At 50.0% G+C, this 26,135-nt stretch overlaps 1 protein-coding gene across 4 annotated transcripts in view; it reads right to left on the bottom strand.

Moving 5' to 3' along the window:
* Positions 1-26,135, bottom strand: part of LOC306813097 (lysine-specific demethylase 4B-like) — a gene marked incomplete at its 5' end in the record, with an annotated part of 36,849 nt that overhangs the window by 1,630 nt on the left and 9,084 nt on the right. Inside the window, 5 exons of one of the 4 annotated variants that reach the window (XM_079328178.1) lie at positions 2,631-2,663; positions 3,634-3,830; positions 10,493-10,630; positions 12,855-12,958; positions 15,513-15,562. In XM_079328178.1, the coding sequence (XP_079184304.1) occupies positions 2,631-2,663; positions 3,634-3,830; positions 10,493-10,630; positions 12,855-12,958; positions 15,513-15,562 (522 nt within the window). Of the gene's footprint in view, positions 1-2,630; positions 2,664-3,633; positions 3,831-10,492; positions 10,631-12,854; positions 12,959-15,512; positions 15,563-23,608; positions 24,089-26,135 lie in introns of those variants that run through there. The other 3 variants (XM_079328179.1, XM_079328181.1, XM_079328180.1) reach the window with 3 other exon arrangements.

Raw genomic sequence — 26,135 nt, forward strand, 5'->3', positions numbered from 1 at the left:
CTGAAGAGCTTTTTCCTACCATTACTAATGTAGGCTCACAAGCTGCAGTTAAAGTGATTTTAATTGTGTTTTCCATCTATTTTGCTTGTATTTCAAAACACAGATGAAAACTTGTTTAAATCTCTCTTTCATCCTCTGCCTCCATTCCATTATTTCTTTTCATTCTGCCCGTGCCTCCCTTTGGCAAACTGCTGGAAGTCTGCAAAGCATCATCTCCCAGCTCTGAGACATTACCCAGCACTGCCAGTTCCCAAAAACACCAGAATGAATGCTCAGAGCAAAATCAATAGGCAGTCTATGACTTTCCAGCAGTAAATTCAGAAGGTCTAAGGCCTTGAAGAAATCTAACTAAAAATATGCATATTAATTAGAATAGACAAACACTAATGAGGCAACAGCAATGCTGTTCATTCTTTTTAAAGTCAGTGCCACTAAGGCAAAGATTACAGGGGCCACAAGGCAAAGAGAAATGGGAATTCAGAAGTCAGGACAAGGTTTTTGGGTTGGGAACTGTAGGAAGCCTCAGAGACACTCCCCACTGCTCAAGAGGGACAGGGAGGGAAAACTGGAAGAACAAGAGCCAGAAATTTGTAAGTCAAGACAAATGCAGTTTAATAGGAGAGGGAAAGAATAAAAAAAATGAAAGAAAGAAGCCCAGGAAATGCCCTCAGCACCTGCCCAGGCAGAGCAGTGCCCAGCCAGTCCCCAAAAACAGCCCCTCAGAAACCAGACCCTCCTTCCTGCTCTCCCCCAGCCCTTATTGCCCCCCATAGCATTTTATGGCACAGAATTGCCCTTGGCCACCCAGGGCCAGCTGGGTGCCCTCCCCAGGGTGCCACTGGGCCAGACTGGGGCCAGGCACAGCCCTGGCCCTGTGCAGGCAGCAGCCAAACCCTCTGAGCCTTCTGAGCCCTGTGCAGTCACCCCAGCACCCCCATTGGCCACAGGCTGTAGAGCTGCTCCTTCAATTTCAGCTTTCAATCTAAAAGTTCTCCTTTTCCAGAAGGGCTGATTCAGAAAGTTGTGATTTTCACTCCATTTTTAGCATGTAGGCACTTCTTTGGTTGAAAGCAGCATTTTCCTTATGGCCTCACATCCACCATCATGTGGCAAAGACCAAAACACACTTTACTCATCAGCCCCAAAGTCCAGAAAAGCTAAAAAGCAGCTCCCCATCCTCAGAGCCCAGAAAACTCAGCTGCTAATTAGATTTGGAGCACAACACAGTTAAGAGCCCTTAATCAGCCTTCAAACTGACAAAGGAGGGAGAAAAAAAATTAAACCTGAGAGGAATGATGAATAGAAAAGCCAGTTGATCCATATGCACAGGGAGCTCTAATTGCCAGGCTGAGCAGATGGGGCACTGCAAGAAGAGCTGGAGCCTCCAGCCCTGCAGGACAGCAGGAACAGAGGGACCAGCTCTGCTCCCACCCCAAGGACAAGCCCCTTCCCTGGCAGGGAATGCAGGGTGGGAGGGAGGACAAAGCTCTAGGACTTTGCCACTGCAGCTGGAACAGTCCAGAGCTGAAGGAGGAGTGGAGTCAAGTGGTACAAGCTGGATTTAGCAAAGTGTGTTTTATTCCTGTGCTGTGGAAATGCCAGGCAAAAATTACAGCACAGAGCTTTGTACTCACAGGAGAAAAAAGAAGATTTGTTTTGCAGCCCTCTTCTCACTCAGGGGTGTGGGGGAGAGAGCTCAGCATTTAAAGAAAGTGCTTCCAGAACTCAGGCTGAAGGCTGAGCACTTCCAAAAGAGAAGCTGTTCTGTGTCTGACAGAATTCACACATCAGAAAGGGGCTGGTGGGGACTGGACTGGAACAGCCTCTTGCTGAAGCCAGAAAGTAAACAAAGTTGGGTTTTTTAAGGTAACTGAGTCTGACTGACCTCAGAGAAGAAATAACACCTCTCTGCAGAGTTTAAAAGCTCCATTTTTCCAAGAGAGCTGGCAAAAAAGCAGCATTTGTACTCTTTGAAGAACAGAGCACAAAGTGACTTAAATTAAGTAGCTACAACTGTGAAGGTTTGGGCAGAGGTGAATCCCATCCCTGCATCCTGCTGAGAAAAGTCAGGCTTCAAGTAAAACCATGTCTTGGAGAGACGCAGGCACAGGAGAAAGCACTGCTAAGGAGAATTGAACAGCTTCAAAACTGCTCCAGGATAATGCTGGAATAATCCAGGAAACACTGAACAGATAAGGGGAAAAAAAAATACCTGGATCTTGTGCAATAGGCTCAGGCTGAGAGAGGCTTCTCTGCTGGGTAAGAGGCTCAGGGAGGGAAAATAATCCTTGGTGTTCATACTACACCTTCCACTGTGCAAACATCAGCTGCAGCAGGAGCCTGAAGAGCCCCAGAAGTGCAGCAGCACTTGCAGCAGTGCCCAGCTCCCTCCCCAGCCCAGCCCAGCTCTGCAGCCCCAGAGGGAAATGCAGAAGAGCCAGGACACAGCTGAGGGTCCCCAGTGATGGAAGGGACCACAGAAACCCAAACCAAGACTAAACCTGGGGAACCTCGAGGCCTGAAGATTTCACAAAAACCTCAGAGACAGAGGAGAGCCCCAGGGCTGCTGTTTTAAGACACTTGCCAGGACAAAGAAGGACAGGACTGAAGCTGCTGGGGAAGTCACATACCTGTGCTTGGTGTCCTCTTCCTCATCTCCTATCCTAGAGAGCAAAATTCCAACAGGAAAAGGTTAGCATGCCAACTTTTCAATTCAAGCATGCTGTAACACACAAAATCACAGACTTGTAGGAAATTAATACAAAGATCAAAGCAAGCACAGAAAGGCATGCATAAAATCCCCTCTGCAACTGATGGGCTTTTTTAACTCCTGCTTTCTGATCAGTGAAGCTCTAAATGTTCACTACAGATTTTTTGGTCTTCCAGGATAAGAGATGAGATGTGAGGGGGGCACAAAGTGTCCCACCTGGAAAAACTTTTATAACATGGGAAGGAAAAAAGGACCACGAGGGACATGTTACCCCAGACAAATGGGAGAGGAACAAGAACAAAGGAAGGAAAGAGAAGAGTTTGGGCAATGTCCAGTGAAGAAGTGCAGATCCCCAGGGGCAGCCCCAGGCCCAGGGCAGGCTCAGCTCAGCCCCTGGGCAGGCTCAGCTCACCACCAGGCACAGGCACAGGCACAGGCTCAGCTCAGCCCAGCCCATCCCAGCCCATTATCCCATCCCATCCCAACCCCAGGGCAGGCTCAGCCCATCCCATTATCCCAGCCCATTATCCCAGCCCATCCCATCGAGCCCAGCCCATCCCATCCCATCGCATCCCATTATCCCATCCCATTATCCCATCCCATCCCAGCCCATCCCAGCCCCAGGGCAGGCTCAGCCCAGCCCATCCCATCCCATCCCATCCCATCCCATCCCATCCCATCCCATCGCATCCCATTATCCCATCCCATTATCCCATCCCATTATCCCATCCCATCCAATTATCCTATCCCATCCCATCGCATCCCATTATCCCATCCATTATCCCATCCATTATCCCATCCCATCCCATCCCATCCCATCCCATCCCATCCCATCCCATCCCATCCCATCCCATCCCATCCCATCCCATTATCCCATCCATTATCCCATCCATTATCCCATCCCATCCCAGCCCCGCTCCCACCTCCGGAGCAGCTTGGCCTTGAGCTCAGCCTTGCTCTGGTTCCAGGCGTCCAGCTCGGGGCTGCTGAGGGCTGTGGGTCTCATGTGGTCCAGCACGGCGCTGTCCTTGCCCTGCTTCCAGAGCTCGTAGCGCTCGGGCTGCAGCAGCCGCACAAACACGTCCATGGAGATCTTCACCATGTCCTTGCGGCACGTGCACTGCGGGGACACTGTCACTGCTGGGGACCCCAAACACAGCACAGCACTGCCAGCGACCCCAAACACAGCACAGCACTGCTGGGGACCCCAAACACAGCACAGCACTGCCAGCGACCCCAAACACAGCACAGCACTGCGGGGACACTGTCACTACGGGGACACTGTCACTGCTGGGGACCCCAAACACAGCACAGCACTGCCAGGGAGATACTGTCACTGCTGGGGACCCCAAACACAGCACAGCACTGCCAGGGAGATACTGTCACTGCTGGGGACCCCAAACACAGCACAGCGCTGCCAGGGAGATACTGTCACTGCTGGGGACCCCAAACATCAGTGCCAGAGACCCCAAACATCACTGAAACAGACCCCAAATATCAGTGCCAGAGACCCAGCCCAGAGTCCCCCCTCTCCCCCAGCCCAGAGCTCGGGGCTGCTGCTGGGCTGCTCTCAGCACTGGCACCACATCCCACAGCAGCCAAGCTCCCTTCTCTCCACCAATCTACCATGATGGATGTTTATATTTCATTTTTAATTTAATTCTAGTGCTTTCACACCAGCCAGCATGAATAATTCACAGAGCCTCCCTCCTCTGGGCTCCCTCTGGGCCGAGCAGTGACATTTCCTCAGCTGCCTGTGGCACTTGTGGCACAGCCACACTCCCAGCATGGCCAGGACTTTCCTCCACACCCTCCCCATCAGCAGGGAGATCCTGCTGCTGCCTCCAACACAGCTGGAAAAGGGAGAGGGAGAATGGGGGACAGCAGGAGGAGAGGGAGGGTAGAGAAGGTCAGAAACTGCCTTGGCAATGAATTCCCTGCCCTTTTATTTCCTAAAAGACATTATGCCTACACCTCCCATCTCTGCCCATCCCTACCCCAACTTCTGCAGAATCTCTCCTCCCAAATTCCCTCTAACACTTTTATATTCCACTCTAATTAAACTTTATAGGGAAAAAAAATGAGCATGTCAACACTAAAACACCACCACTAAGGAGAGATACAAAACCTCATTTCCTTTACATGAGGCCAAAGTGTCTCCCCATCACTCCCCACAGCCCCCACTCCCGGGAGCAGCAGGGCTGGAGAGGCACAGATCAAACAGAGAATAAACAGAATAAGCAACAGAATAAACAACAGAATAAACAGCAGAATAAACAGCAGAATAACCAACAGAATGAACAGCAGAATAACCAACAGAGTAACCAACAGAATAACCAACAGAATAACCAACAGAGTAACCAACAGAGTAACCAACAGAGTAACCAACAGAATAACCAACAGAGTAACCAACAGAATAACCAACAGAGTAACCAACAGAGTAACCAACAGAGTAACCAACAGAGTAACCAATAGAATAAACAACAGAGTAACCAACAGAATAACCAACAGAGTAACCAACAGAGTAACCAACAGAATATCCACAGCTGGGATCCCCAAGGACCCTCTGCAAGCCCTGAAAATGGGACTGGAACAAAACCAAACCAAACACCAACAGCTTTAGGTCAGTTTTTGCCTTTGCTTCCAGGGGAGCAACAAGAGAGGAGTTTCCATATTCACCCAACCTGCAGGAACTTCACCCATTCCACTTTCTGAAGGCTTTTCCCAGCCTCACCTCCCCTTTTCCATAAGTTAATGGCTTTATTGACTATAAGCACATGGAAAAATACTGTAAGGAAATGCACAATTAAATATTTTCCAGCCTAAAACCCCAGCATTCCTCTTTTCCTCATTATTTTATTATCTGCAACCCTAATTTGGAGCCTGTGGTAAAATATGTGACCACAGCAGGAGCCCTGTCCCATCAATTCTAACTCCAAGACTGATGGGGGGGATTTGTGGCTATTGAATGTACAACCATTATCATCTTTGCAATATTTTTTAACATAAAAACACAAATAAGTCTATATAAAATAACAGTCAAATAAAATGACTGTCTCCTTGAAGCCATAAAATCAAATGATTTATGGAAAAGGGCAGACTCATTCAACTTCAATCTTCAGCAAGTTTTGTGAGGATATTTCCCTCAATTCCCAACTATTAACACTGAACTGAACCTCAGCAGTTCCAGCACACAGGAAAGGTTAATGGAAAATAAGCCTTTCCCTTATGCAGAAATAGTCACCAAAATTACAGATTTAAAGTGGCACCTCTGCTTTCCATGGCAAAAACCCTTCAGACTGAGATGAAAGAGGTTGGGAAGGCTCAGCTGAGCCTCCCACTCACCCCTAATGGAAATTCATCCATCACAAAACCCAAATGTGCTCAGAATTGAACTTCCTTCAGCTTTTCAATGCCAGACCAAAATCTCTGCTCAAAGCTTTTCCCCTGCCCTGCAGACCAGGGAGGTTCCTGGGGAAGGGGCTGGGTGTATGGAGGAGCTGTGGCTGCTCCAGGACACACCAACCCCAAACCCCCTGCATGTTCCCAGCACACGGCAGAGAGCTCCCAGTACAACCAGTGCTGCAAGGCAGAGGAACCCAGTTTGTTCCCATACTCCAGATGTGCTACTGGGATCCAACAGGACAGAAAAAAAACAGTTTGGGGCTCCAGTTTCCTCTTCTTCCACTCAGCTCCTGGAAGAAGGGTGACAGCAGCTCTGTGAGGAATTGAGAGTTAAACTTGGAGCAGGAGGAACAGCCCAAGTGCAGAGTTTGTGTTTAATGGCTGGAGGTTGGGAGCTGGTGGGGAGGAAGATGAGCCTTGACCCCCCGTTTGCAGAGTAATTAACAACAACCCAGCTCATTAGGGACCCACTGGAAACCCTTCCCAGAGCCTCACAAACAACAATGAGCAGAGATTCCCACGGAGCCCCTGGCCTGGCTGCAGGGCACCATTCCTCCCAGTGCTCCCCAAATCTCCCCAAATGCTCCCCAAATGCTCCCCAAATCTCCCCAAATGCTCCCTGAGCCCTCCTGGGGACAGGAGCCACCCCAGCCCCTCCCAGACACAGAACTGCTGTGGCAGAAACTCTGGGACTGGTCCCAGACCCTGAGCCAGCCCAGGCAGCAGCACCCAGCCCTGGGATCCTGAAATCCCAATAAATCCAGGGGTGGATTCTGCTCACACAACCCCCAGAGTTCTTCCCTCACCAACAAAACCTGTCCCAGAACCTCCCAGCCAGAGCCTCAGCAGAGGAGAAAAGAGCTGATAAAACAAAACTTCCAGACAGCTCCCAAAAGCAACCACTCCCTTCCCAAAAAAAGCTGTAAAATTTCCTTTTTCTTGCACAGAATCAAGAGCAGGGCATTAGGGGTGTTTACAAATAATACAAGAAAACAAGTATGAAGACAGGTGGAAGAATTTGTACAAGAGCAACTTGGAATCTGTCTGATGAAATAAACCATGAAATGTTGCTCCATAATAGATTTCTTTAATGTATTCTAAGCTTAAAAGCTCTAATTAGAGTAAAAGAGCAATTTTGAATGTCTGACAAAAATAAACTATGGAAATGCTATTTCATAATAGATTTTTTTATATGTTCTGAGCTTAAAAGGTCTAATTAGAGTCAGTTGAGGCATAGACACAAAGTAATGCATAAATACAATTCTGATTTCCCTTATTTTGGGGACCAATTTTGCAGTATCACCAAAGAGGTTTCTGCAAAATCCTCACAAGTTTTATTTTCTTGGGAAATACAGATACACTGAGGGGGAAAATCTACTAAAATGTGAATAGTAAGAAGAAAGCTTTGATTTTACCTGGAAAATTATATGCTAAAAAATATTAAATCACAGATATTCCAAGTGTAAATCTGAGATTATTTCTATATTATACATAAGGGACAGGAAAGAAAAGAGTGAGCAGAAGGTTCAGAAGCAGCAAACCATGCACAGGGTGCCAGGCTGGGACCCTGAAGGTCCCTCCTGCTGCAGAGCAGGAGAATCCAGAGGGAGCAGTTTCCTTTGTGCCCTTTCCCAGGAGGGAGCTGCAGAGCAGGAGCACTGGGCAGAGCCCAAAATGCAGAATTTGGGCAGGAGGGGCAGCCTGAGGCTGTTCCATGCTGAGAGAGGGAATTGCAGCAGTTTTCTGAGCCAACAGGAGTCACAGCAGGTGTGCAAGTGCAGCCAGGGCAGCCCAGACCTGCTCCAGGAGTGGCTGCCCTGAACTGAAAGCAAAGGGCAGAAATTGTTCCCCTCCCACCCACTTCTCTCCAGCCCAGTTTGACAAAGAAATAGAAAAGCTGAGCTGGATTGAATTCCTGCTCAAACTCTGAAAGGGTCTGAATAGCAGGAGGCTCAAAGGGCACCTCAGCTACAGGGGGCACCTTCCTGAAAGGTTTAAAGGGATCTTTGGGCAAAGGCACAGCTGCCAAAACCTGGCTCAGATGGTGATCCTTACACTCCAGGCTGGTAATTCTGTATTTTTACAGCCCAGGCAGGCTCTCAGAGGGATGCAGAACATTGCACCCATCTGGCAGGCAATCAGCACAGCTCTGCTCTCCCAGGTGAGCCACTGCCTCCCCCTGCACTGCACCAGCACAGCTCCCAGCAGAGCAGGAGCCACATCTCCTCCCCAGGACAATGTCCAGGAGACCTTTACAAGTGCCAGTGGCAGCCCCTGCCTTGTCCCCATTCCCCTGAGTGCTGCAGGACAAGGAGAGGAGGGGATCACCCCAGCAGCTGGGTCCCTGCAGGAGCAGAGCTCACCCTGCTCTGACTTCCCAAGAACTTTTAGAAGTGAGTACATGGTAAAAAAAAAAAAAAAAACCAAACCTGCCTGCATGTGAGCAAGGATAATCTAACTGTGCCTGGGAGCATTCCAATCAATACAGCAGTTTTGGAAATAGAGGAAAGCTGTAGTGTTAACTAAAAATCAGACTCAGGAACTGTGGAATGGTGAGGGGTGGGAGGGACATTCAATCTCATCTCCTGCCACCCCTGCCATGGCAGGGACCCCTCCCATGTGTCCCACACTGTCCCAGCTGCTCCAAGCCCTGCCCAGCCTGGCCTGGGGCACTCCCAGGGATCCAGGGGCAGCCACAGCTCCCCTGGGAATTCCAACCTGAGCCTCCCAGGGAGGAATTTCCTGCTCAAGTCTCCCAGGAATGCTCTCCCCACAGGGGTGCAGCAGCCCAGTGAGATCTAAGCCAAGCTTTGCCCTCCCAGTGTTCATTAGCAGTGCAGAGCCACGTTAACCAGAGCAGACAAGTGCCTGGAGTGCCAGGGATCAATTGGCATCTCCTGGCACCCTCCCCTGTCCCCCCCTGCTCCCAGCTCTGCTTGTTCAGTAATTTCACACTACACTGCCTGACAATGGCAGCATGGAGGCTCCATCCAAAACTGCACCTCCCAAATGTCACTTGTTTGTGAACACATGGCTGAACCCAAAATTGCTTTTAATATTCGAGTGGTGCCTGCTGGCTCTGTTGTAGTTAAGGGTCTGTCTGAATTTCCATGATAAACCCCATTTTCTGGGGTGTAATACCATGACCACTCACTACACAGAAACCTGCTTTACAAGGTCACAGCACACAAACACCATTTTTTACATTTTCAAACCAAGATTGCTTGGCTGTTTTTAAGATTCAGACACTTGACACTGATTTGAGGCCTCTTACAGTTTAAGGGTTTTTTTACCATCCCTTAACTGCAGTGCCCAGGGCCAGGCTGGGCAGGGCTGGGGGCAGCCTGGGATGGGGACAGGTGTCCCTGCCCATGGCAGAACCTTTGCTGGTTATTCTGCAGGCCAGGAGAGCAAGAGTGCTGTCACAACCCACAGCACACCAGGAGAAATAATGAGAAATAACACAACTGCCCCAGCTTAACTGAGTGCACAGATTAGAGGAATTCAGGTATTTTCAGTGTTATTACCATAGTGTTATTAAAGCTTAAAAGTATTTCCAGCTTATTCCTTCCCCTCCAGTGTGTACCTAATGAGTTGTGTTCAGTGACATCAGTCACTGTGAAACGCATTTGGATGCTCCAGAAAACTAATTCCAGTTTACCAAGCCCAGAACAACCTGTTCACAGGGTGACTGTAACACCTGAGAAAACCACACTGCTACACCCCGAATAAACAACTTATCAACAGGCACGGTGGGGTGTGAGAGCACAGCCCAAAGCAGAGCTGCTTCCCACGCTGTCCTAGGACAGGGACAGGCAACAGCCCCAAGCCACGCTCTGTGCCAGCAGGGGGCTGGTCCAGCTGAGCTCAGCCCAGCCCAGCTGAGCCCAGCCCAGCTGAGCCCAGCCCATTCGAGCCCAGCCCAGCTGAGCCCAGCCCAGCTGAGCCCAGCCCAGCTGAGCCCAGCCCATTCGAGCCCAGCCCAGCTGAGCCCAGTCCAGCTGATCCCAGCCCAGCTGATCCCAGCCCAGCTGAGCCCAGCCCAGCTGAGCCCAGCCCATTCGAGCCCAGCCCAGCTGAGCCCAGCCCAGCTGATCCCAGCCCAGCTGAGCCCAGCCCATTAGAGCCCAGCCCAGCCCAGCCCAGCCCAGCCCAGCCCAGCCCAGCCCAGCTGAGCCCAGCCCAGCTGAGCCCAGCCCAGCTGATCCCAGCCCATTCGAGCCCAGCCCAGCTGAGCCCAGCCCAGCTGAGCCCAGCCCAGCTGATCCCAGCCCAGCTGAGCCCAGCCCAGCTGAGCCCAGCCCAGCTGCGTTGCCATTTTCCCGTAGTCTATCCAGCCCAGCCCAGCTAAGCCCAGCCCAGCTGAGCCCGGCCCACCTGCGTTGCCATCTTCCCGTAGTCGATCCAGCGCAGCGTGGCGAAGTTGGTGGACTCGGCGCAGTTGAAGCCGTGGTTGAAGCCGGCGTGGTACCCGTAAGGAAAGGTGATCATGAACTCCCCGGCCTCCTGCGTGATCTGGAACACAGGGACAGCAGGGGCACCCCGGGGTCACTGAGAGCAGCAGGAGAACAAACACCCACTGGAAATCCTGCTGGTGAAATCTCTCCCACTGCAGAGCCACTGCAGCTCTTGGCTGAGCCTGGAACATCCCTGCTGAACTGCAGGAATCTCAGGGATTCCTCCTAAGGGAAAAACTCAGAGCAGTGGATGGAAGGGGTCTCTTGATCCCAACCTGATCCCATTTACAGCTACAGGCTCCACTGACAGAAGGGTCTCAGTCTGCACATTCCAAATTATCAATAAATCTCTGCTGTGACCACTCTGGCTCCTGCAGCTCCAAACTTCCATTCCCACCCCATGCCAGAGCCCTGCATTTCCCTCCCACCTGCATGGCAGGGCCCTCCTGAAGCACTTCCTGCCCTTCCCTGAGATTATTTCCCCACTCACATTTATCAGCCTCACTCACATCTGTTCACCCAAAACTCAAACACACAAACAATTCCAGCCCAGCTTTTGTGTGTTTGGGAATTGTCCAGAGCAGCTGTGGCTGCCCCATCCCTGGGAGTGCCCAGGGCCAGGCTGGGCTGGGCTCACCTGGGACATGGCAGGTGTCCCTTTAATGTCCCTTTCAACACAAACCATCCTGTGACTCGACTTCAGTAAAATTAAAACAACAATAAGAATTACAGACATTATTAATAAGGGTTTAACTCTACAGATCACAGCTGGAACAAGAGGCAAATCAATCTTGATGCTTCTAAAAAAAACCTCTTTTTATATCCTGTGCAGAAAAACCATTGGGAAAAAAAGAAGTTTAATTGTGAAGAGCATGGCCTGAACCACAGGAGCAGCTCTGAGCCCACGGGGGCTGCACTTCCAAACACCCCAAATGCAGAATGCAAACAGACACCAGCTCAAACACCTCCCCTCAGCTGGGCCAACATCTCAGCTTGCTGATGCCATTAATATTAGAAGAACAATTTTAAAAGGAGGGAATAGAAGTTGCTGTGGTACACAAGAGGGGCTGCAGGGTTCCAGGAGGAGGTGCTGAATCCAGCCTGCAGCCACCCCTCCCAAAGCCCAGCAGGGCTCTGCTGGCTGCACAGGGAACAGATTCTGCTCCTGTCACTGACAGCACATCCTGATGTCTCCATTGCAAGCCCACATCATCCATGGCACTGCTGTCAACATTATCCCACAATAAATTAGAAAACACTCCAGATGATGGATAGGCCATGCAGAAAAGTAATAACTATTGAAGGAAAGCCAGCACAAACTGCCACTCATGAAGAAAGCCCCAAATTTACTGACTTCTGCAAGCTCTTGAGGAATAAATGGAGAAATCAATAGGAGATTACAGAAATACACATTTTTAATTATTAAAAAGCCCTAGTATTGATCTGATTCTTTTTTTTCCAGAACAGCATTATAGAGATTTATAAATGCTGCCTATTTCAACTTCATTGAAATCTGCCAAGAATTGGGATGAAGGGATCCTGTCTCCATTCCTCAGGAAAAATGGCACTTGTTCCCAGTTTGTGAATAACGGGGACTATTCCAGGACAGGACTTGGGGCAGCCTGGGACAGTGGCAGGTGTCCCTGCCCATGGCAGGGGGGCACTGGGTGGGATGTAGGGTCCCTCCCCACCCTGTGATTGCATGGAAGCAGTTTGGAGCAGGCTCTGACACTTCCCACATCCCCAGCAGCTCTGGCTCCGTGTGCTGGGAACACCCAGCAGCAGTTTGAGTGATTCTGCACAGATACAAATCCCTGTAACCACCCCTGGCTGAGGAGATTTACTTCTTCCACAAGACTTTAGGAATAAGCACATTAAAACGATCATAGCAAACAAACATGACCCCTCTTTTCAAATCAGGGCTTAAGAGCTGCAGGGATCCTTGAGGCTCAGAGCAGCAGCAACACTCACAGCAGAAGCACCACAGCTCCACTCTGGGCCCTGCTGGACCCACAGGAAAATAAAAGAGTGTTTCTGAATCACCAGTGGGTTCTGCTGCCCCTTATCAGCCAGAACATCCTTATCAGCTCGTCCCTCTGTACCTGAGAGGTTCCCTCATTGCAGACTTTGTTCAGGGACACATTTCTTCAGATTTCTTCAGTGTCTCAGGCAAGCCCAAACCCTCCTGCAGAGCTGGTTCAGCTGCTGGGCTGCACTGGCAGAGCACTGCCCTGGAAATGGAGCCCACTCCCCCTGCAGCCCCCCCCTCCTGCCCCACCTACCCTGTCAAAGGGGATCCCGTATTTCTTCAGGATGGAGGGAGAAATCAGAGTCATCTTGTGCCGCAGGAAAGCATCACATCCCTGAGAGCTGCCTGGGAAAAACCCTGTGGGACACACAGCAGCATCACTGCAGCACTGCTGGGCTGCTCCTGGGGGAGCAACACAGCCTGCTGGGCCAGAGCAGCCTGCCCAGCACCTAAAGGGAAAAATGTTAATGGGAAAGGAGAGGGAAAAGGGAGGGGAAAGGGGAAAGGGAAATGGGAAAAGGGAAATGGGAAAGGGAAAGGGAAATGGGAAAGGGAAAGGGAAAGGGAAAGGGAAAGGGAAATGGGAAAGGGAAATGGGAAAGGGAAAGGGAAAGGGAAAGGGAAAGGGAAAGGGAAAGGGAAATGGGAAAAGGGAAAGGGAAATGGGAAAAGGGAAAAGGGAAAGGGAAAGGGAAAGGGAAAGGGAAAGGGAAAGGGAAAGGGAAAGGGAAAGGGAAAGGGAAAGGGAAAGGGAAAGGGAAAGGGAAAGGGAAAGGGAAAGAGAAATGGGAAAAGGGAAAAGGGAAAGGGAAATGGGAAAAGGGAAAAGGGAAAAGGGAAAAGGGAAAGTCTCCATCAGGCACAAGGGACACACTCACAGTGTCTCCAAGTGGCAGAGGCAGCAGGACCTGACCCTGTCACCACCTCAACACCATAAATGTGTTAAACTCTACCCAAGGTCCACGCTGAGTTATTAAAACAAACCACAAAAATAATTAAGAAAACTACAACAGTGGTGAACACTGACCAAACCAATCCATGGCACCCCAGCCAATGGAAGCTGATTTTTCTCAAGCTCATGTCCTTCCCTCCAAGTGGTGCTTCCATAACAAATTGTGTGTTTGGAGGGACTCAAACCCATCACAGTTTAGGAAAACAAATAACCCAAGTTCTGGAACCAAAACTAATTGATGAGACATAATGGAAAGGGTTTCAGAAAGTCAAAAGGATTACTGGGTTCCAGGTTTTCTTATATTTTTGTACTAAAAGCATTTCAATTAAAATTATGAGTGTGTGCTACCCAGTCTGTCGTCCCTCTCTGCAGTTCCTCTTTTTAATGCACAGTTTAAGTGGCTCTCATTAAAGCCACTAATAAAGAAGCACATTTTAAGTGATTAGCACCAATAACATGGCAACACATTAACATTCTCTCCCTGGGCTCCATGGCTCTCCCAGTGAGCCCATTTACAGCTCAGCTATTCATTTTCCATATTAATTGCACACTCATTTCTCCACAGTAAACTTCTCCCCACTGATGCACAGGACAGGGGAATGGCCAGGCAGCAATTCTGGCTCTTTGCAGAGTTAAATCATCAGCCACCCAGCTTGCAGAGAGGAAACTAAAATAAAGACCAGATCATTGATAATTTGTTCCTGGTTTTACAGCACAAGTCATCTCGCACCTCAAAATTGATCATCCGTAAAAATTAGTTACAAACAGCAAGAAACTTATTATTGCTCCTGTCAGACTGTGAGTGCTATTTCAGAGTCTGGAGAACACAAGGCATCTGATTGATTGACTCCTTATAAAAATTACTTTTTTCATCTATTAAAATCTGGCAAATGTCTGAGCTGCAGCTTTGAAATGCAACATTTCTTAGCAGCCATTCCCAGAGTTATTTGTGTTTGGGATGGGAGCTCAATGCCCAGGGAAAGAACAGCCCCAAGCCCCAGCACAGGCACCCCAGCTATTCTGCATTTGTCCCAGTGCAGCTGCTCCCCTGCATGCCCAGCAGGAATCTGCCTGGTTTGGGGAAAATCACCACTAGAACTTCTTCTCTTTAGCATCAGAGTCTTGCAGATTCCCCTGCCTGCTCCTACCCTCAGCACCAGATTTAAACCACCCCAGCTGCCTCTCTGGAGATGAACCACAGAGATTTGGAGTTAATTATACTGGGTCAGCAGCTTTTTTTAGCTGGGCAGCTCCTTGAAGTGAACAAAAATAGAAATAACACCAACAAATTAAAGCACATCCCCTTCTGCAGCCAGACATCTCCCCTGGAGCTCCAGGTGGGAGTTTGCCACAGCTCAAAGTAACTGTCCCTCCATTTCCCTTTCCTTTTCCCCTCCCTTACATTGGTTTGGGTTTTTTTCTTTTTAATATGAACTTTAAGGCACTAAAAAATGAAGGAGGATGAGGCTAAAATGAAAGGAAAACCACCAAATACAGAATGTATTAATGGGGTGAAGGAGCAATGGGTACAAACTGAAGAGGGGAAATTTAGGTTCAATATCAGCCAGAAAATGAGACACTGAACAGGTGGTGGCTGCTCCATCCCTGGGAACATTCCTGCTCCAGTGGAAGGACTTTTGGGTCACTCCCAGCCCAGCTCAGTCCCAGTCCCAGTCCCAGTTCAGTCTCAGTCCCAGCCCAGGCTCAGTCCCAGCCCAGGCTCAGTCCCAGCTCAGTCCCAGCCCAGGTTCAGTCCCAGTCCCAGCCCAGGCTCAGTCCCAGCCCAGGCTCAGTCCCAGCCCAGGTTCAGTCCCAGCTCAGTCCCAGCCCAGGTTCAGTCCCAGGCTCAGTCCCAGCCCAGGCTCAGTCCCAGCTCAGTCCCAGCCCAGCCCAGCCCCGCCCAGCCAGGCCCAGCCCAGCCAAGCCCAGCCAAGCCCAGCCCAGCAGAGCCCAGCTCACCTTTGGCCAGGCGTTCCAGCCTCTTGCCATGCTCTGGGGGAATGGCATACCTGGGGACAGACAAACCAAAGATCAGATTTCATGTAAAAACAGTGGAAGGAAAAGGCCAGCAATGAGGGGGGCAATAACCCCCAGCAGAGCTGAGTTTATGTGAGTTTATATGGCTGCAATAAAACCACAATTCTGTGTTTCTGAAGGCATCAGGAACACACAGACCGTGGGAAATCCAGTTTCCATACAAGTCCTCAGACATGTTACATGAAGTGTGTCATTTCCCTGACATTTTCCCAAACAGCATCACAAAATTCCACAAGGTAGAAGGGAAATGGAGGAGACAAAGTGATGACACAGCACTGGAAAGCCCAGAAATAAGAGAGTGCAGGGAACAGCAGGTGTGCTCTCCATGGGGAAATATCTGCAAAATAAAACTGGGCCAGATATTAAAAAGCAAGAAATGGATGGGCTGGAAAGGTGTCAAGGAGGGTCTGTGTGCTTTGGAAAATAAACTTTCTTCTGTGTACTTTATTTTAAAAAGTAAATATTCTTCAGCACAGCTCAAGCAGTCATGGCTCAATCCTTATCCATGCTGGATTTTATTGTCTGATGTGAAATAATGGAATTCAAGCAGTCAGTAATTTTCTTGATGAGGTGATCCTGAAAATGCTGAAGAAAACACCATTAAAGGGTGTGGGGAACAACTTCTACACTTCCCAAAGACAGTTTTCTTACATTGGGGTCAATAAAGTGCAAAAGAATTTGACAGGAATTTTTTTTGTGTGTGAATTCTTATTTTATTATTGAACATATTCCTGGAAAAACAATCAAGTGTCCCACAGGTCTCAGACACAGGGCTGGGTGTGCAGGGAAGTTTCAAATGGCTTTTTCTTCCAAGAGCTGTTAGTTCTCTCAGGGCTTGGAGGTTCCCAATATCCTCAGGAGCAAAGCCCAGGTGACAAAGATTTATGTGTTCAGCTTCCAAGAAGGGAACTGAAGAGCAGGATCCATTTCAATGTGTTTAACATGATGACACACAATAATGCTGCCAATGGAAATTTGTAAATCATTGGTTACATTCTGCAGCAAATTAAATATGGCTCTCCCTGCTTTTTGTGACAGAGAATTCTGAGAATTTACATTTGTGGGAATGGCATTTATTGCCAGCTATAACTTCCCTTCAAAGTGAATAATAAAAAATGCATTATTTTTGCTATTTCCAATAAAGATGTCAAACCCATCCCTCCCATCACTGTGCTGGGAAGAGGAGAACTCAACAACAGGTGCCAGCAGTGCCCCTGATTTGGGGGATTTCAGCCAAATTCTGCATTTCCAGTGCAGACACAGCTGGAAAATCAAACCCACCTGAGCTGGCCTGGCAGGGGACAGCACACAAACCACAGGGGGCTGCAGGCTTTAGGCACTAAGCTGATTTAAACTGATGGCTTAAAAAAAATATTTAAGGCAAAACACTGTGTAGCACCTAATCTTGTAAAATAATAAATGCAGCAATGGACTCCCAACATCCCCTGACCAAAGTTTGACAGTGCCTTAAATTGCATAATTATCAAACAATTCAATTTCATTTGTCTGGGACAAAGCTAGTGGCTTTTATTTTACAAAGACCATTCATCACTTACATAAATGTGATAAAACTAATCCCGATCCAAAGCTCCTTTGTGGGATTAATGTCCCTTAAAACAGGGAAATGAGACATTCCATTCCTTCTGGGAAAAATGCTGAAGGATTGGGAAAGAACTAATTTATGGCTACAAGGCTGCTGATGATTAATGTAATATCCCCAGTCTACAATGCAACCTTCACTTAATTAGTGCCTGTAATTGGGAGTTGTAAAGATAAGATTAATTGAATCTTGAGGATGTTAAAAGTTTAATACATTGGAACATGGTTATTGTGTTATCTGAAACTGCAGCCTGCAAAAAGCCAAGCCAGGCTTTAGAGAACAGCCCATGGAGAGACAAAGAAAAAAGCCTTGTTGGATAGAAACCAGGCAGAGAGGAGGAATTTCCAGCTTATAAAAAAGAACTATATGTAATTATATACAAATCAAAATACCCCAGCACAGAATGGTAATAGCTGACTCCAATTTTAGAAATTAACTTTTTTCTTTGGGCCAGTCTTTAGGAAGCAGAGCCTACACATCCCTCTGCATTTATTCTTAGGAATTCAAAATATTAACTGCAGAAGAGAATTAAAAGTAGGTCAAATTCTGCTTTAAGTTATGCACACAAATCTGATTTACATAAAGATAGGCAATAAGGACAGAATTTGGGCTGCTGGTTCAAAGCAGGAAGAGAAACAGAAGCTCGTGCAGGTAGGGCAGGGACAGAGCCCCAGCTGCACAAAATTGATGGATTCCAAGGCAGAACAGCAAGGGAAGATCCAAAACTGCTGCAGCCCAAGGAGGGCAGCCCTTGAGCAATGAACACCCAGCAGGGCTGGCTCTGTGTGCCCCTGCTCCCTGTCCCCAGCACAGGGACAGCAGCCCCAGTGTCCCCCAGCATTGGGGACAGGAGCCCCAGTGTCCCCCAGTATTGGGGACAGCAGCCCCAGTGTCCCCAGCATTGGGGACAGGAGCCCCAGTGTCCCCCAGTATTGGGGACAGGAGCCCCAGTGTCCCCAGCATTGGGGACAGGAGCCCCAGTGTCCCCAGCACAGGGACAGCAGCCCCAGTGTCCCCAGCATTGGGGACAGCAGCCCCAGTGTCCCCAGCATTGGGGACAGGAGCCCCAGTGTCCCCCAGTATTGGGACAGCAGCCCCAGTGTCCCCAGCATTGGGGACAGCAGCCCCAGTGTCCCCCAGCACAGGGACAGCAGCCCCAGTGTCCCCAGCATTGGGGACAGCAGCCCCAGTGTCCCCCAGCATTGGGGACAGGAGCCCCAGTGTCCCCAGCATTGGGGACAGCAGCCCCAGTGTCCCCCAGCACAGGGACAGCACCCCAGTGTCCCCAGCACAGGGACAGGAGCCCCAGTGTCCCCAGCATTGGGGACAGCAGCCCCAGTGTCCCCCAGCACAGGGACAGCACCCCAGTGTCCCCAGCACAGGGACAGCAGCCCCAGTGTCCCCAGCATTGGGACAGGAGCCCCAGTGTCCCCAGCACAGGGACAGCAGCCCCAGTGTCCCCCAGCACAGGGACAGCACCCCAGTGTCCCCCAGCATTGGGACAGCAGCCCCAGTGTCCCCCAGCACAGGGACAGCACCCCAGTGTCCCCCAGCACTGGGACAGGAGCCCCAGTGTCCCCCAGCACAGGGACAGCAGCCCCAGTGTCCCCCAGCATTGGGGACAGGAGCCCCAGTGTTCCCAGCATGGGGACAGGAGCCCCAGTGTCCCCAGCACAGGGACAGGAGCCCCAGTGTCCCCCAGCACGGGGACAGGAGCCCCAGTGTCCCCCAGCATTGGGGACAGGAGCCCCAGTGTCCCCCAGCACAGGGACAGGAGCCCCAGTGTCCCCCAGCATTGGGACAGCAGCCCCAGTGTCCCCCAGCATTGGGACAGCAGCCCCAGTGTCCCCCAGCACAGGGACAGCAGCCCCAGTGTCCCCAGCATTGGGACAGCAGCCCCAGTGTCCCCCAGCATTGGGGACAGCAGCCCCAGTGTCCCCAGCACAGGGACAGCAGCCCCAGTGTCCCCCAGCATTGGGGACAGGAGCCCCAGTGTCCCCCAGCACAGGGACAGCAGCCCCAGTGTCCCCCAGCACAGGGACAGGAGCCCCAGTGTCCCCCAGCACAGGGACAGCAGCCCCAGTGTCCCCCAGCATTGGGGACAGCAGCCCCAGTGTCCCCCAGCATTGGGGACAGGAGCCCCAGTGTCCCCCAGCACAGGGACAGCACCCCAGTGTCCCCCAGCACAGGGACAGCAGCCCCAGTGTCCCCCAGCATTGGGGACAGCAGCCCCAGTGTCCCCCAGCATTGGGGACAGCAGCCCCAGTGTCCCCCAGCACAGGGACAGCAGCCCCAGTGTCCCCAGCAGTTTGTCCCCAGCCCCTCAGCTGGGGCTCAGCTCAGCTGCAGAACCCCAATTCCACAGGGAACCCACAGCTCTGGGCACTGTACAAAACACCCAATAATTTCCTTTTCAGTGCTGAACACTGGGCTGGATCTGCCCCTCGGCTGTGCCAGGAAAAGGGACAATGACAGAGCCAAAGCAGCAGCTGAGGGTGAATCAAACCCAGACTGGGCTGGCAAAGACCCTGCAAGGGAGAGACAAAGGGCCAGGCTGCACCCAAAGCTGCCACTCAGCACTTTGGGGATTAGAGCAGGAAAAATGTGCTGCTGCTTTCAGGGAGCACGAGATTTACACAGAGGGGAAAGAAAAACCAGCTCAGGATAAGAGAAGTTATAGTTCTGTGACTCAAATGTCATCTTACCCCCAAGTCAACAACCTGAAAATAATATACTGAGCCTTTGAAATTACCTTTTTCTGCTTTCCACCAAAACAACAGAAAATCCCTGAAGTGGATCAAGTACCACTTGTACACATCTAGAACTTGCTGTTCTGTGGGAAAGACTTTCAGCTTCCAAACTTATTTCATGAAAAGTAATTCCAGCATTTCTGATCTCTACTTCCATGTCATTTTCTGAGTGCTTGGGTCAGGATCACAGGTGCAGAAGGTTTTGCCCCAAAGCTATAAATGTGTAAGGAAATGATCTTCCTGGAGTGGTGCCTTGCTTGTGTTAAGATGGAATCATGGAATCCTAAGATGGCTTGGAAGAGATTTTAAATATCCATTTCCACCCCTGCCATGGCAGGGACCCCTCCCACTGTCCCACTGCTCCAGCCCAGTGTCCAGCCTGGCCCGGGGCAGTGCCAGGGCTCCAGGGGCACCTGTGCCAGCCCTGCCCACCCTGCCAGGCAGGAATTCCCTCCAGCATGAGTTTAACTGGACAGTCCCCTCTCCATCCCTAACACAAAAGAGAGGTCTGTCCTATTTGCCATCATAGGATATCATTAATAGAGTAATTTTCTTGGTGTTTTGTTTATTCCCCTGGAATGGGGCTTGATGGATGTGGATAATTATCAGACTATAAAAGGCAGCAAATGTGCTATTTTCTATCGCTCTAAATCATCAAACAAATAAAGTGTGAAACAGCATTTCTGAATACAATTTTCCCCTCTAATGGCTTAGAATTATTATCAGGAACAATGAGAATAAATAAGCAAATGTCTTGTGAATTAAGAATTAAACAAGTGTGTCAGTAAAGAGGAGCACCCAGGCCGTCCTGGGGGGCAGGGACCCCTCTGGGCCACCAAGGGCTGAAGAACAGGGAATTCACACCTCTGCTGCTCAGGGACCTGCCAGCCCCAGGTGCCTCCTCACAGGGACTCAGCTCAGTTTTGGCTTCCAGCGGCCGAAAAACTAAAACTTCATCCACAGCAAAGGCTGCTCACAGCTCTTTCCTCCTGGTTTAAGAGGAATCTTCCCACCTGAAGCCATCCCTACCTTTGGCAGAGGACCAGACCCTCCTGTCCCTTCATCCAACATCCCCAAAGTTTCCATTTCCCACTCCAGCTGTCCTCCCGAGCTTCTGACAGCTACACCTGTTCCACACCTCATTTACACTCTTGCACCAACACAGAACAATTAAGCAGTGATTAATTCACAAATCCCACACCCACTCTGGGCTCCAGGGGCAGTTCAAGCACCAGACTTTGGAAATGTCACTTCAGTGCCATTGCTGGGGAAGGTAAGAAACTCAATTTCACAGTGTCTGCACAAGGTCTGCCCAAGCAGGCCCCACACAGTTTAACAGACCATAATTATGGAAGAAGGAACACAAACAGCACTTTCCAAATGCCCAGGCCAATGTGTCACACTGGGGTGAGTTATCTGCCTTCAAAGCAGATTTAATTGTGCCAAGAACAGTGACCCTTTAAGATTCAAATGCCAGCCTGCTTCCAGGCAGACAGGCAGAATGAAAAGCTGCTATTTCAGTCTCCAAGGCAAAGGGTGCCCACAAAACCAGAACCTGAACCCTGAGCTTCAGCACCTTTAGCCCCCACGACAGCAGCAAAGCCTCCCAAGAAAGCCCTTGGTCCACCAGGAATATTTATCACCCAGCAGAACCATTAAGAACAGCATTAGCACAGGGTGCTCCCTCCCTGCAAAGTTCAGATCCTGCACCTGAGACCTCGTTTTTCTACACGGTAAAACATTAACCAACATCTCCCCCTGTGTCAGAGCAGAGCTCAGGTACCAGGGGGGGTTTCTGTGCCAGAATCCCCCAGAACATCCTGAGCTGGAGGGGACCCACAGGGATCAGAGCCCAACTCCTGCTGTCCAACACTATTTTTAAGTTGTTTTGCCTGTAGGAGTAAAGAAAAAAGGTATTTCAACAAGAAGAACTGATTGTTCCTCTGCTGGTAGCACTGTCACCTCTCTTCTCCTCACCTTTATCCTCCTCCATAATTAACCTCCCTTCATCCTTCTCTCCCAACCATTTGCTAAAACACTGAAATCAACTCCCTTTCTTCTCCTCATTAAATGTGAGGCTGGCCCACACTGACTGGGCTGGAAATCTCCCATTTCCCTTCTCTAGATCCTGCCAGGAAAGGAGAATCTCTCCCCTCCTGCTGTGCTCCTCCATCAGGAAAGCAAGCACTGCCTGCAGATAAGATCTGAGATCAGGAGAGCTCCTGGCTCCCGGCAAAGAACCTTTATCAAGAGCTGCAGTTTTATCTCCATGGATCAGCTCACAGGACAACGGGTGATGGAATTCAGTGTCTTTAACCAGCAGGTCAATGATTTCAAATAATGACATTTTTATTGGAGTACTCCCAGAGCCAGAGATAAACACGGAGGTTAGGGAGTATCAGCTCCAAAAGTCATAATTAGGAGTAAATAGGTAATGACAGGACCAAATCACAGCCCAAATCTCCCCAAACCCAGGTGCCTCCACAGCTGCTCAACCCCTGGGGAAGCAGCAGAAACTCGGGGCAGGGACAGGACAAACACCCCCAGCACCCACCCAGAGCCCTTTCACTACAACCCCCCTCCACACTCAGAACCTCCTCGTTGTCCAAGAGAGGAGCAGGATGAAAAAAATCCCTCCTTGCCCCAAGAACCTGAGGCTGGGATTGCAAACTCTCCATTTGTTTCCATTTGTTTTGTGAGGATGGGCAGAACATCCCGGGTTCCTCTGAGCTGGGATCAAACCCCTGGGGATTGAGCAGGGCAAGGTTAGAGCCAAGCCTAACTTGTGCCAATCATGCACTTCTAAAAGACTCTTCAACCCTTAGAGGTGCCTTGAGCTAGAAATAGGATTAAAGAGCCATTAGTTTCAAGAAGTGACATTAGACAGGAGCTTTTTAAAATTCAGATTTTAAAGCAATATGAATTTTCACGAGGTACAACTGAGTTCCAAGATTAGCACAATGGGCTACTTTCAGTGATTCACTCACCCCCAACCCCACTAATACAAAGAGGAGATTTTTGCAGAACTCCAAATGCAATTTTTAATTTTTTTTTTTTTTAAGCAGAGAATTTAATGTGAACAACCATCTGCTCTTGGAAGGACTCTCAGTGCCCCAGTCCAGTCAGCTCCACAGCACAAAGCACAAAATTGCAGAGCACACTGAGTGTCTCTCCCTCCACTGTAAAAATAACCCAGAGCCTGCTCTGCCTGCAGTGAGAGCAGCATGAAGGAGCCATTTCACTAAGAAAAGGTGTTTGGGGAAAAGCATTATGAAGTCATTTACTCATTCAGTTTAGCCAAGAAGATAATTAGTACACAATTCAACAGAGATGAATGACTCCAATATTCATCCCCTTGCCACTCCCCGTTATTTGTTTGGATGAACCTGTTCACATCAGATTTGTTTCCCTAAACTGGCAATCAGATTATTAATTACTGGTTGTTTTTGTAGTGGATACTATTCAAACAGAAAGAAAAGCAAAGATTATGCTTCAAAGAGGCTGTGTTCTAAAATAAGAGCTCATTTCAGCTCCAGAAACAAGGAGAAGAAAGGTGAGCAGGGGGATCAGAGCTGTGTGTGCCTCACACCAAGTGACCTGAGTGAGCTGCAACAGCAACCCCAGAAAACCCACGGGGAACCACCTGCAGCACAACAAAAGAGATCTGCTCAGGAGCAGTGAAAGATATTCTTAGATTAGGAAACCCCTTGTGCTAGAGGTGCAATGCCTCTACACACACACTCTTTTCTTTTCTGAGGAGAAAAAACCCCAACATTCCAAAGGTTTAATGCTCCTCATCCATCAAACTGCTGCAGTTCCCAGCTACAACTGCTCTGAAGTGAGAGCTGTGTTCTTGTCAGCATCAAAGCCACAAGTGCTGTAGCTGAGATTTGATAAAGATCACTGACACGGTTTGTAAAGTTCCCTTTATTTCTTCTGTTTGATCCCCTCTGTGTGGCAGATTGGGCAGCTGGAAATGGAGTGGATGCACACCCAGCACGTTTCTCCCTTGGAGCATGAAGGGGTTAATGAGAGCACAGCTCTCAGACAGCACCAGTGCTATTTAAGTGCTGTCATTACTACAGGCTCCTCTTATTTTAAAACTCACTTGTGCTGCACTTGGCATCACCCCTCGACAATTTTCTCTGCTGAGTAAAGAAAGAAAAAAAAAAAAAAATCCCCGCTGATTTCTGCCAACGTGTTAACAAAATGTGAATAAAGACAAAGCTCTGCAGCAGCACTCCTGATTCCTCCCAGCCCTCCCAAGCTGCTTCCAGCTCCGTGCCAGGCTGGAATTTGCAAGTTCATTGTCCCAGGGGCAGGGTGAGCTCGGGCTGAAGGAGGAGATGGAGCTGGAAGCACAACTCCCTCCCCTCAGTGCCAGGGCTCTGCCCAGAGCCTCTGCCATCCAACCAACCTGATCCTGTCAGACCTGCAGATCTTCATTTCAAACCAGGCCTGGGCTCTGAGCAGACTCAGCAGCCTGGATCCAAATCCTGCTTCTCTGCAGGGGCTCCTGGGCTGGCAGCAGCTCCTGAGCTGCAGGGAGCAGCACGGACCAGGGGGAGCAGAGGGGACCAGGGGGAGCAGAGGGGACCAGCAGGGACCAGTGAGGACCAGCAGGGACCAGCAGGGACCAGTGAGGACCAGCAGGGACCAGCAGGGACCAGCAGGGACCAGTGGGGACCAGTGGGGAGCAGCAGGGACCAGCAGGGACCAGCAGGGAGCAGAGGGGCAGGAGCCAGCCCAGGGCAGCACCTCCTCCTACTAAAACCATCAGGAGAAGTGCCAGGGGTCTCCCCAGTGCTGGGTCAGCTACAGCTCACAGCTGAACCTCTATGATTTCCAATTTCAGCCAAGGGAACAGGCTCAGGAAGGATGGACATAAAATGCACAGACTGAAAACTGAAATGGCAGCAAAGCACAAAATGACTTTGTGCCTTTTGGAGTGGGTCTGGGTGAGAATAAAAAACCAAAGAGGGCTGTGGAGGGGAAGCACAAGCAGGGAGCTGAGGGCAAGGGGTGCTGGGGCTGAGAGCAATGCAGTGAGCAATCTTCACACCAGCCCCAGGCTGATCCCACCAGTGCTGGAGTCTGGTCTGACCCTCCTGGCATTTGCTCTCAGTTGGATGGGGGTGAATGAAGAAAGGCAATACCTGAGTCCCAACTCCCCAGAGCCTGTGCCTCCTCTGCAGCAGAAAAATGACCTTTCAATAATCTGTCTGCAGCAGCCTAATCAAAGACCACAAAACCCTGAGTCTATTCAAAAGAGAAATCTCCACTGCTCCAATGGCAGCACCTGACTGGGAAGGCAATGCAAGGCAGAGCTGCACGGGAGCCCCTGTCCCTTCCTGAGGGGACACTGCCCCATCCTCCCACAGCCCCTCCAGCAGGCAGGGCTGCCTCTGGGCCCTGCTTTCTCTGATTTACTGAGGGCTGCAGGGCTTGCAGGGCTGTGTCAATGACTCTGCCCCAGGCAATTCCAGGGACACAGCTCTGCATCCCAACCATCCTGCTCCCTGCATCTCCCCCCAAAACCAGGGATTCTCAGAGCAGAAAACCCATTCCAAGCAGATTTCACCTTCATTTCAGGAGAGTCAGGAGAGTGAAAAGCTGTTCTGCCTGGCCATACTTTATCTCACTTCCCTTTTATCCCTTTTAATGAATATCCCTGTTCCTTTCTCTCTCCCTTTTATCAACAGAAAAGGGTCTTGCTCTGCCAAATCTGCCTGAGAGCAAATGGTGTTGCAGCTAATCTATAAATCAACCATCACCATAAATTCTGCTCTTTCTCCATCCAAAACTGCAGAGCTGTAAAACAGATTACACAGGACAGCAGGGGCAGGAAGGAAATCTGGGAGCTGTGAGGAGCAGCCACCACGGCCAAATGTCCTTCCCTGCTCCTCCTCTCCTCCCACTCCACCCAAAAAACCTCCAAACCTCTGCCAGGCTGGAACACTGAGGAACAAGGACACCTCACACACCTCCCATGGAAGATGAGGCAGACCCTGGGGACTGAGGGAGGAAGAGCTGCAGAATCTTCCCCTGAATTCCCCAAGACCGAGAAACAGGAAAAGCAAAACTCAGAAGAATAAAAATCCTGAGTGTGGAGCACCAGCTCCCTCAAGGGCAAATCAGCTGTGATCCAGCCAAGGCATCCCAGGATCTCCAGGGGAAGGAGAGCCCAGGAACCTG

The sequence above is a fragment of the Erithacus rubecula genome (genome assembly GCF_903797595.1).
Source record: "Erithacus rubecula genome assembly, chromosome: 28".
In the NCBI taxonomy this organism is placed as follows: domain Eukaryota; kingdom Metazoa; phylum Chordata; class Aves; order Passeriformes; family Muscicapidae; genus Erithacus; species Erithacus rubecula.